At 45.0% G+C, this 12,290-nt stretch overlaps 1 protein-coding gene across 3 annotated transcripts in view; it reads left to right on the forward strand.

Annotated features, from left to right (window-relative positions):
- Btnl2 (butyrophilin like 2) overlaps positions 1 to 11,619 on the forward strand; it is a 14,429-nt gene extending 2,810 nt beyond the window's left edge. For 2 of the 3 annotated variants that reach the window (XM_023721254.1, XM_004624263.2), the window contains exons 2-9: positions 688 to 771; positions 2,386 to 2,733; positions 4,320 to 4,604; positions 5,637 to 5,657; positions 7,695 to 8,042; positions 9,018 to 9,299; positions 9,961 to 10,056; positions 10,619 to 11,619. In XM_023721254.1, coding sequence (XP_023577022.1) covers positions 696 to 771; positions 2,386 to 2,733; positions 4,320 to 4,604; positions 5,637 to 5,657; positions 7,695 to 8,042; positions 9,018 to 9,299; positions 9,961 to 10,056; positions 10,619 to 10,797 — 1,635 coding nt within the window. In that variant the 5' untranslated portion in view covers positions 688 to 695 and the 3' untranslated portion in view covers positions 10,798 to 11,619. The remainder of the gene's footprint in view (positions 1 to 687; positions 772 to 2,385; positions 2,734 to 4,319; positions 4,605 to 5,636; positions 5,658 to 7,694; positions 8,043 to 9,017; positions 9,300 to 9,960; positions 10,057 to 10,618) is intronic. The other variant, XM_023721262.1, reaches the window with a different exon arrangement.
- The last annotated feature ends 671 nt before the right edge of the window (positions 11,620 to 12,290 follow it).

Here is a 12,290-nt window from a genome sequence, read left to right on the forward strand (position 1 = left end):
TGATGGTGGTGATGATGGTGGTGATGATGGTGATGGTGGTGGTGGTGATGGTGATGATGGTGATGATGTTGCAATGGGCTTTTGGGGCTTGCTGATCTCTATCAGAGCATTTTGTTATTCATCCCTATGCGTCTTCAAATCTATCCTAAGCAGCCACATAAGGTCATTCTCCATGACATCTTCTTATACAGCACCAGCTACATGGCTCTCTCCTCCACCTTCCAAAGCACCTGTGCTCCTGAGTTCTCTGAAGGATGGCACCCAATGCTGGCTTCCCGGTGGGGGAGCAGGGAAATAGAGCCTTCAGCTCTGCCCTCTGCATCCGGGAAACCGTGGTGCCGAGGGACTGAAGGAAGGGGAAGGGGGAGAGTGAAAGCAATTTTAATCTTGCTCTCTATTTATTCATGGGCTCAGATTGGCCTATGCAGTTTTTCTTTTGTGAATATTATTGTCCATTGAGCTCAGGAGGGTTTTTCAGTGCTAAAGCTTCCTTTAGGCCTAAGAAATGAAATGCAGCCCATTAGGGATAGAGGTGGACATGACCAGTAACCACAAAGAAACTGAGCTTTGGGTATTCTAAGTTTTAAATATGAAGAGATTGGTGTTGATTCCTTGTTAAGACAATGACTTTGGAAACCGCAGAGCGCAGCCTCACTTAGGCAGTCGTGCTTCTCCTGTGCACCCCAGGGTGGTGGATGGAAGTTCCAGGGTACAGTCTGCCCGGCGTGATTGCCTCCTGCATCTTCATCCTGCTGACCGTGAGGCAGCAAGGTAGGATCTTCTCCTTCCTTTTACTGCAGACTGTGATGTCCAAGTGACCCCAGTGGTGCACCGACCTCACCTCCAGGGGCCAGGGCAGTAACTGAGAGTGCAGGTCCTGTGGCCCAAGCACCCATGTTCCAAAGCGGCTTTCCACTCCCAGCTCTCAGCACCAGAACACAGTTTAGGCACCGTGCTCTTCAGGTCCTTCTTGTGACAAAGGCAGTAATGGCAACTGTGCCTCCTCTGCTGGCACAGGCTGTAAGGGGCGGTGAAATTTTCACAGATTGCACCAGGACCAGAGGAGGAAACACATGCAACCATCCATTCACTTGGTTCTATGCAGGAGAAAGCTTTTGGGGCAAGAGAAGCAGCCACTTAGTAGCATCCATTAGCAGCATAAAAATACTTAGAAGTAAGAAGCGAGACACACACACTTCTGAGAAGTGGAGCCGGAAATCTCCGCAGCCGACTTTAATCACAATAAGTTGTAATTGGGAAACAAGTATAAAAGCTCGCTGTGGGAAGGAAAAAGTAGAGCGCCCTGGCAGGGCAGCCTGGAGAGGTGGGAGAGAAACACGTCATGGGCGTCGGCCTGGGCAGGGCCCAAGGGCCCTGGCTCCGTGCTGCAGGAGCTGCGGCACGCCGAGCTGCGCCACCTCCTGCAGTCCTTGAACCTCCCGGGAATCAGCCTGAGTTCTGTCTGACGTTTGGACTCAGTCACTGAAGAGTACAAGCAGATGTTTGCTTAGGTTCTATACATGTGTGTCAAGCGGCATCTACTTTACACTACGCAGCAACTAAGGAAGGTGAGTTTCTGTCTCGGGAGGCCTGAAATCTGCAAAGAGAGATAATGGGCCTGGAGCATTTTGAGTGAAACAGAACATAACAAATGTTACACATGAAATTATTATAATAGTATATTATTAGAATTGTGGAATAGTTCCATTTTTCCAGTAACAAGGAGGGAAGTTAAACATGACTTGAAATTTGATTGGAAGATGTTCTGGATTAATCACAACCCTTAACCCATGAAAACAACTGTGTCCATAATCCCAAACATTGAAACCTTCACCTCCCTAGAAAAAAAAAAAATCTCAGTTCCTTATCTAGGACAAAAATGATATTGAAAAGCTGAAAATCTATTAAAAGAATGCATACCTAAACTCTAGGAAAATGCCTAACAAGCTAGCCACTACCACAAACTATAACATAAATGTGTATGTTAATTTATTTGAGAACAACAGAGATGATGCTTTACTATCTCAAAGATGAAGAAATTAAGATTCCAAACTTCAAACTTTGAGAATAATAAGTTTGTGTCCAAATAACAAAACTGGTGACATTTTTGGCATATGTGCCCCAGTTTTTTAATAGCTTTTATTTAGAATACAAATGATTCTTTCTTCAACAAGCATGTGTGCAAATAACCATGATGGATTTCTCTACAATGTCAAAATAAAGCTCTGCCTTCTCCGGATGCCCCCTTCTAATACACTGGATCCCCAAAGCCAGCGCCCCCGCTGCTGCCCCTGACTCTTTCTCTCCCTCCCTCCCCCTCTCCCTCCTTCTCCCCCTCCCTCCCTCCCTCCCTCCCTCCCTTTCTCCCCATCTCCTGTCTTGCAGATGACTTTAGAGTGCTTGGCCCTGCCGGTCCCATCCTGGCCAGGGTAGGAGAAGACGCCCTGCTCACCTGCCGCCTCCTGCCCAAGAGGAGCGCGGCGCACATGGAGGTGGCATGGTACCATGCCCAGCCCCGTGCAGCTGCGCCTGCGCTCCAGGACGGGACTGATATGGTCGAGGTGCAGATGGCAAGCTGCAGGGACCGGCTACAGATGATAGAGGACAGCATTGACGAGGGAAGCGTGACTCTCAAGATACGCAACGTCCAGCCTTCCGACAGCGGGCAGTACTGGTGCCGCTTCCAGGATGGGGACTCTTTTGGAGAAACAAGCTTGCTGCTCCAAGTAGCAGGTGATATCTTGGCAAAGACTTAAGCGTCTCTGGGCGGGAGGAGGAATTTGTGGCTGAGTCACCTAGGCAGCCAGCCCCTCAGGCCTTTTCTCTGAGCAACTTAAGAACAGGTGCTTCCAAAACCTTCACGGCAAGCTCCCTTGTAGAGAACTTCCCACGTTTAACTTGCATAATTTTGACCATCTTTAAGGGTAATTTGGAAGCCGTAGCATGAGGACATCAGCAATTTTGCATGGGCACAAATTTGTGCCACAGAAAACTGTTGGGGAGAGCAAGCTGACCGCTGAGTAGGTCCAGCAGCCTGCCCAGCACCCCACCTCCATGGAAGCGGTTGTCCCGTAGCCAGCTCCTCCTCTGCAGTGCCTTGAGTGATGCCGTTGCTGGCTGAGTGGGGGACATTCTGCCTTCAGGGAGAGCGCTAGGTGGCGGCTCCAGGACGCTGGGTGCTTGGGAAGCCCCAGGCGAGGCATTGCTGCGCACAGCTATTCCGTAGAGCAGGAAGGGCTGGGAGGAAGCGGGATGAAGGACTGGGTCCGCCTTCTGGGACCGCGTCTGAAAGTAAGGCACCCTGTGTTTCCCAGCAGCGATCTCTGCTGCGTGCTGAGGAGAAAACCAGGCAAAGCCACTTTCCTTCCCAGGGAAGCCGTTTTTAGGGGATGTTGCTGTCTCTGGCCGATGCTGCTGCTTTGTTTACTTCTAAAATGTTCTAATGCCCATAACCATGACTTTCACTGTCACTGCATTCAAGATGAGTCAAATGGATGATGGGACCTATGTGTTTCTGAGACAGAGGTGAAGGGGAACCGATGCATTTCTTATTAGGGATGTTTAAAACTAGGCCAAACTTTTTCTGTGGCTCCAGGTGAAGGGGGTGGGTCTCTTTCTCTCCATAAATGAAAAAGACAACATTCTCATCTATGGAAAACATAGTCCCCTTGGGTGTGGGAGTTGCAGCGTTGAATAGAGAAAAAAAACATGACTGTAAATTGCATTATACTAGAATTTCAAAATGGTGCTTTCAAAACACTTTCCCTATTGAAGGGACCATTTCAATAGAAGAACACAAGCAATTTATCTGGTGAGCTCCAATTATAATCACCAAGAAATGGGACGAACATTCCCCATGGAGGTAACTTCTGAATTTGTATTAAGCACTTGGTTGAAGTCTGGGTATGACTCAAAACATCAAACAAATGACCTGATATGGACACAATTAGGTGGAAAGGGGCGGTTCAGAGAAAGGTTCATGGGTACAATTAAGCACACCTTCATTTACAGCACTAGAGACACAAGCAAAAAGTTCCTATTTCTGTCTTCTTCCTGCCTTTCTGGATCTGAAGGAAAGTGTGCCCAACTGCTAAAATTTAAAGATACAGACTGGAATAAATGAAGTGCATCAGAACACCCTTTGTAATGGGAAGAAGCCTCTGGAAAACTTTCTGATCCTCAGACCCCTGAGTCAGTCCTCTCTCTCTCTCTCTCTCTCTCTCTCTCTCTCTCACACACACACACACACACACCCCTAGTGCCACCACGGTTTGTGTCTCTATGGGCTCCAGGCCTCAGGGTGGCCCTTCTCTTCCCAGGACTGGGGTCTGCCCCTAACATTCACATCACCAGGAATGAAGATGGAGTCCAGCTTGTGTGCGCAGCAGAAGGCTGGTTCCCAGAGCCCCAGGTCTACTGGGAGGACAGATGGGGAGAAAGGCTGCTGGCGGTCTCAGAGCATCACATCCCAGATGACCATGGCCTTTTCCACGTGGAAGACACCCTTGTGGTTGGAGATGTGTCTGCAGCAACCGAGACCGTGTCCTGCTTCATCCACAGCCCTATCCTCAAGGAAGGGAAGGGGACAGTCCTCAACCTCCCAGGTCGGTGCTCTCTTGGGTGACAGGCCAGCTGGAGAGCTCAGGGCAACCAAGCAGGCGCAACTCATGTTTCCTATCAGGAAAAACACCTGGCAGTTAGCAGTGTGCTAGACATTCCCGTAAAGCCATGAAACAGCTGTAGCTACAAGTACAGACATTTCAAGGAGCTTTGATGCTGCTCCGTCATCGTCAGGCTCTACCTCAGGCTCTGCCTTTCCTCTTTCTGCACTGATTTTTCTACTCACACGTGTCACTGCAGATATCTTTTAACAGAAATATTTCCCTGTGCTGTGTGGTGCCAGTTACTTCCTCTGCTCTCTCGTACAATAACAGAGATGAAGAGAGCCATTTATATAGCAGAACAGCATCTTAGTTGTTGCCTTATTTATGAATAACAACAAAAGCAATAACCAGAAAGAACCAATACCACACAATAGTGGAAAGTTGCTTATGTTGCTGAAAATTATAACGGTGATGAAAAATGTTTTTTAATAATTTTACTGCCAGAAGATATCTTCAAAGCATACAAAGATTGCATCGTCTATTTACAAATAGACATTTCCAGTTACGTAACACTTACTGGCTTTATATAACTTGTAAGTGGACTAAGACTTAGGACACTTTCTATATTTGGATATCTTATTTGTATAAAAGGATAAATTAGAAAAAATAAATGTTATATTTTAATATTCAGAAAACAGATCCGATATATTTTGAGCTTAGAATTGTGGGTCATACTTGCTTGTGTTCATGTATTTTCACACTTTCCTTACACTTCTATTTTTAAATGATAATTAAGTATCAGCGACCAAAATTATTGGGTGACAGAACTAATGACATTTTTATTAGGCAGAAAAAAAGCAAAAAGTTGTAGCACTGGCTGTATCATCACACGAAAAAATGTTTTTCTGTACTTCATATATTTAATTAAACTGAAGTCCTCAGGAAAATGTAAAACTTGCTGTTATTTCTTAGAGTTTCTCTCCTTTCCTTTAGACCTAGCCTCCTGATACGTTGTTCTTGTTTTCCCTCCAGAGAAGCTGCGGACTGAGATGGGTAAGCAGGACGCCCCAGCGAGCACCAGGTGGCACCTTGCCTGCTCCACAGGAGGGCGGAGTTCTTGGACTTAGTAGAGATTTCCAGACCCAGATGAGAACCTGAGGCAGTGCTTGGGTCCTGGAGTGGGTCCTGGAGGAGCTCAGATCTTCACAGCGGTCATCAGAGCTTTCCCCAGTGTAACCACAGGGACTCACTCCCCTGGGTGCCTATGAGGAGTACAGCCGTTACCTCTGGCCTGTGTGGAGAGAGAAAAGGAAACTACCTCCAGCATGTGTGAGGAGTCCTGGGGCCCCTTCAGAACACCCGTCCTGGGAGGGAGGGAGGGGGAGAGGGAGGGAAGGAAGTGTCACAGTGGTACCTGGAGGTCCCCCCCCCACCTACACACTCCGGTCCTGAGAGATTCTGCCCCTGCCTCTCACCTGAGTAGACTCTTAACTTTATCATGAAGTGGGAGCCATTTCTAGGTATAGCCTAGAATGATGCCACGGATTGATCGCTTTTCCATGCTTTGTGTGGCTTTTATTTGTTTTTTACTTATTTATTCTACCTTTTTATTATACTGCAGATACTGATTTACTGTGCCTAAGATAAGCAGTTACAGAACTAACCAGCTGGTGTTTGAACCCTTTTCGGTTCCTCCTTTACCAGCTTCTCTGTCCTGTCTCCAGGGCTTCCCTCCCAGCCTGTGGCAACCCACCTGTTCCCTGCTCAGATACACTCGAGCTGGATAAGTCAGCTCCTGCTTCATCAGGACCCTGTTGTCCGGCAGTCGCCTGTTAGGGAGCTGGGGAGAGCTGGGGGCCTAGTACATGCGTGTTAGGTGAGCATAAGCAACCTTTCAGCCCACGTAGGAGCTTTTAAGATAATCAGAGATAGTAACAAACACTCCCATCTCCACAAGACTCCAGCATGACACCTTTGAACTCATTGGGCCATAAATATAAAGGGAACGGCCTCAGGAAGGTCAAAGATGGTTGACCAACCTCAGGAGAGGCACAGCCTGCGAGGCTTTCCCCTTCCAGTAGGATCCCTCTGCCTGGTGCAGCAGAGGTGCCTGATGGGACAGAAACCTTGCTGGTAGCGCTTGCTAGTTACAGGCCAGGAAGCCAAGCCGGTGTTTGGGCCAGGTTGACACAGGTCTCTGTCCTTCAGGGAGATTTTAGGCAAAGAGTCATCCACTGAGCTGAGCCAGCTGGATGTGCCCATCGCAGACTAAGAACATAAAATACACCCCACGATGTGTTTTTCCTAAGTTTGATGTCTTCTGGGACCACAAGAACCAAGGTGGAGAGACTGAGCTTCCCTCTGCTGTCAGATAGAGGGGAGAACAGTGTGCCTCAGTGAAAGGATTAGACTCCTTTTGAATATAGACTATTTTTCCCAATCTGTATTTTGCCAACCTCCCAATTCTATCTCTTAAAATATTCTTCTAGGTTATCTCAGAATGTTAAATTTAGTTTTGCTTATAAGTCTACACACAAGGAACCTTGACAACATGAAACATAAAGGCTAGATCTGATTTAGAAATACTCTGAGGAAGGTTTCTTCATCTCCTAAGACATACTTGACGTTGTCTTAGCCTTTGACCGTGATCAAATCAGAGTGGGACTGGCTTCGTTGCCCTTACATCTCGCAAATCTATATCCTTGAACAAGGGCAACTTCTTTCCTGAGTCTATGAGATGCCTGTCTGTCCAAGGGTTGTCCTTGAGTGTCAGACCTCCCCTGGGATGCTCATGGGTTCAAATCCTCACCACAGACAACCTTGATGATGTTAATTTTTTAAACATTTTTTTAATTTTTATTTATTTATTTATTTATTTATTTATTTATTTTGTGTGTGTGGCCAGCTCAGCCCACCAGGGGGTGGGGCTGGCTGGCATATGGTGTTGGGGGATTGAACCACGGTCCCTGTGCTTTGCTTAGCTTAGCTTGTTCTAAGTAGGTGCTTTAGACCACAGCCATCTCACCAGACCTTGCTGATGTTATTTACTTCATTTTGATTCATCTGTTTTGTTGTCTGCATATTTAACAGCTTCCCTAAAAGTGATTGGACCTTCCCAGCCCACCCTTGTCCGAGTGGGAGAAGACATACAAATAACCTGCTATTTGTCCCCTGAGACTGATGCCCAAAGCATGGAGGTGAGGTGGGTGCAATCCCTTTGGTACCCTGCAGTCCATGTGTACAAGGATGGGGACCACGTGGCCGGAGAGCAGATGTTGGAATACAGAGGGAGGACCTCACTGGTGGGTGACGGCATCCACGAGGGGAGGCTGACCCTGCAGATCCACGATGCCAGAGCTTCAGATGATGGGCAGTACCGGTGCCTGTTTGCAGAAGACGGTGTCTACCAAGAGGCCAGCTTGGATCTGAAGGTGGTAGGTAAGGATTCCAGACCGGTGTTTTGGATCCAACACTTGTTCCTACCATATGAACATGTTTGTTCCTAGAAAATGTCTCTGTCATCTGAAATTTTCTTAATTTTTATTCACTGTCAATATTCTATTGAACCTCCAGTAAGCAGGAACTATCACAGATACTTTAAGTCCACAAACTAAAATGAACTAAACTTAATTCTTTACATATATAACTTGTATCTTTTTGAACATCTGCACGAAGTGACCTATATTTAGGAAGACTAAGACTTTTAGTTCATATTTTTTATTAGACTTATTATCTCACAACTTGTTATTAAAATTCTGGAAAATATATATAATTACCAGCGAGTATAATAATTTGAAGACCAAATTATATCCACAATGTAAATAAAAATCTTAAAGAGTGACAATCTTGGCAAGAACAGAGGAGGAAAGAGAAAATCACTCCCTAGGATCAGTTTCCAAATTGTGCAAACATCACTGAGGACATAGCATTAGATCATTTGGCTACTTCATACACGTCTTACATGAATTTTGAGTCCAAATTAGTATATTTGAGGAATATACACAGGAGCACATGTTGAGATGTCAAGTGGGCCCTCTCATTTTCTGCTATCAAACACGGCTATTTATGACTTTGGTCTTTGAGATTATTCTTTCACTCTTTTATTGTGTCTACATGATCCATGCTCTGTTGAAAAGTTATTTTGCTCTCAGAGACAGAAGATAAACTTGCGAGTTAAAGTTTTAATTTGCCTCTGACTCCATCCCAGGATGACTTAGGAATAAAGAAAAAGAAATGCAAACAATATCAACAACAACAAAAAAAGAAAAGCCCACTCTCCTCTCCAAATGGAAGGTCCTGGCCCCTCATGCTTACTGCAGCCCCAAGCCCTACGGCTGCCCCTCTCAGTGACATCACAACCTCACGACCACTTGCAGGGGCCCCAGGCTTTGCTTCCTTGTTCTCTGTTCCCAGCCGTGGGTTCTGCCCCACTCATCACCATGGAGCGGCAGAAGGATGGAGTAAGACAGCTGGTGTGCACTTCCAGCGGGTGGTTCCCACCTCCCCAAGTGCAGTGGAGGGACACAGAAGGAAGAACGATGCCATCGACCCCTGCAGCCCTGCGTCAGGGCAGCCAAGGGCTGTTCCACGTGGAGTCATTTCTGTTGGTCACAAACAGCTCCATGGTAAACGTGACCTGTGCCATCAGCAACCTCCCCCTGGGTCAGGAGAAAACAGCAGCTGTTGCTCTCTCAGGTTGGTGATTCTGTATGTTCCTTCAGGACCGGAATTAAACATCAGCGCAATTCAGACTTCCTCATTTTATTGCTCTGCTTTACAATTTAAACACATATTTTCACTCTGATTTAATATTTGGCTACATCTTGTTAATCTGGTCTAAAGGACTCCTAGGAACCCCGCTCTGCTGAGTTTCTCATTCGTGTTCCCAACTAGAGCTCCAAAGATGCACTCATTGTTGGGAATGCACTAAATTCCAATCACTGACTCTAGTTTACAAGATCTACACTCACTACTTATGTGAAAACAAGAGTAGAAAGTTTTTGTTCCTCTTGGTGAATTTTTTTCCAGATTAAAAACTGTCTCCTACACCATCTTCTTGGCTATGGCCTGAGTAAATCTACTCTTTTGCCACCTTAGCTATTCCACTGGTTATGTGACAGTTGATAAGGAAAAGAGACAGCTGTGCCATGTGTTCATACATGTGCACAAGCCTGAGAGGAGCACGCAAAAACTAGCCGAGACCTTACAGCGGTTCTTCAGTGTCTACACGGCAGTAGATCAGTTGCCTCCCTGAGAGGCTCCTTCTTACTTTCCTGGGAGCTGCTCAAATTAAAGGGACAGTATTGATGTTTCTCCAGTTTCATGGCTCACTGAAATTCTAGGGTTTTCCTTTCAGAGTCCAAGATGAGTTTTTCATGGAAGATACTATCTGTCTTGGGATTATTTCTTGCCGTGACCACAGGCCTGATCTGGATGAAGAGCTACAAAAATGGTATGTTGGAGAGTGGAATCAGTGGAGTGCGCAGTTCACGTTGCAGTGCAGCTTACCATGTGCTTGCCTTGACCTCTCTTCAGTGGTCAAGAAAGGAAAGCATTCAGAGAGTCCTCATTAATTATTCAATATGGAGAGTCCACAGTCTAGATTCATGTAACCAGACTTGGTTATGAACAAATGTAAAGCTTATAGTGATAATAGAAGAAATAGGATTAAAAGACAACAACTTGATTCTGTGACAGTCATTCCCTGAACATCTAGTTAAGGGAGAAGAACAAAAGTGGGAAAACTGTCTTGTTGTTGAAGATGAGAGCTGAGATGTTCAGTGAGGTTCTGTTGGCATGAACACTTCACTGTGATCTTCAGAAGTGCAGCGGCTTACGTGTTGGCAATTCCTGCTTTGCCAGTGAAGGTCTTCTCACATGTCAATAGGGTGTTTTCTGTGCCCCAGAGGCTCTTCCAATTTCCTGTTACTAAAATGTCTATTTGCATGTTTAGATGTTAATAGAATGAAATTTCCAACACCGATGCATGATCAGGATGAACTTTTTCTTCACAGTGAATGTGACCCAAGAATCTAACACAGCTCCCCTGAGATCAACTCTTCCTGAGGAACACGAGAACATGCCTTGTGAGCATTCATCCCACAGAGTGCTGACCACCTCCTCTACACGCTGGGTTAGGAGGGGCTCACACCTGAGACAGGGGATTGAGAGTCTGAGATCAGGGATGAGGTAGTGTGGGCCCTGGATATCAAGGACAATGTCTTCAGGAAGAAAATCACTTATGTGTTACTGAAAAGTGGTTTGGGGCAATGAGCTGCTATGGAAATGAGCACTGAGCCATCACCTCTCCACCAGGCCTCTTCCTAAAGTGGCCTCGAGTCTGTCAGTCTCCTTATTTATACCTCAGGCCACTTATCCTTTGTAATAGGACAAAACTCTCTTCTTTGATTGTTCCTCTCCATTTATTGCTCACCTGAATATCTCCTGAACCCAGGAGGGCCCATTCATCATCAACATGGAAACAACCTCCTTGAATTCTGGAAACCAGGATAATATTATGAGTCCCAGATCTTTTCTCCCTTTGCCACAGCTCAACAAGCTTCATGTCATGGGTGCTTTAACTTCACCCCAGCTTCATGTCTAATCTGGAGACTGCTCCCTTCAAAGACTGGTTCTGTTCCAGGTTCTGTTCCATCCAGTGGACTGATCACAGTGTGATATTTGATGACTAAATCCTTAGGAAAATCCAGTGGGAAATGCAATTTAACCTATAGGAACAAATAAAAATAATCAGGTATTTGATCATTTTCTTTAAAATGGTAACAATTACATTGTCCATATAAGTGTAGCTGAGAGAACAAAAAAATAAGTTTAAAAAATAAGGTAATACAGCTACATATAAAGACAGAAATCTATTCAGCAAGATATAACCTTGAAATGTGCAAAACATGCTTTGAAATCTCTGCTCCAGAGTTCTGCAGAAGGTTAGCAGAAGTCATGGAATGAAGAAAATCCTTAAAAATTCTAGTCCAATACAATGAGATCTTAATTACATTTTCAGTTTCATTGATTTTGAGTTACTCTGAATTTTTGTATTTTCATGATTCACCTTTAGTAATTCATATGCATCTGGAAATCTGTAATTTATTCTGTATTTTCCATCCTGTGAGATTAAATATTTTTGAAGTAGGTATTCGTGATCTTCTTCACTTTTATAGGATTTCTATGTTTCTATTGGATACATAGTGATCTCACTACAAAGTTATGTATGGGTAGATTTCTAAATTTCTGTTTAAAAATTTGTAATTGCTTATTTTTTTACTTTTTTTCACATTCAATAAGGATTTAAAGTTTAGCATATCAACAATTGTTGGAAAATACCTGTGCCATGTTATATCCTAAGGGATTTGATATTCAGACAGATAGTGATGTTAAGCTCAACAGCCTATGATGTAGGGTAATAATATCATGAAGTTTCTCTTCTGGAGGGTTAACAACTTAAGTTTTCAGACCAAAAAATTAAAAAGAAGGGCTAAAGGATAGCCAAAATTTTGGCCCTAGCTCTTTAAGGCCAGTGAGGACTCAGGACACAGGAGAACCTGTACTGAACATCCTATAACTCAGTGGTGTCCCACATTTTCTGATCAAGGAGATTACGGGGCCACAGACGAACATGACTGATGATGTAGAGGGTGCCTAAGGAGAGTCACCTAGGGAGAAAACATT

Source organism: Octodon degus, unplaced genomic scaffold, assembly GCF_000260255.1.
Source record: "Octodon degus isolate 3935 unplaced genomic scaffold, OctDeg1.0 scaffold00005, whole genome shotgun sequence".
Classification (NCBI taxonomy): Eukaryota; Metazoa; Chordata; class Mammalia; order Rodentia; family Octodontidae; genus Octodon; species Octodon degus.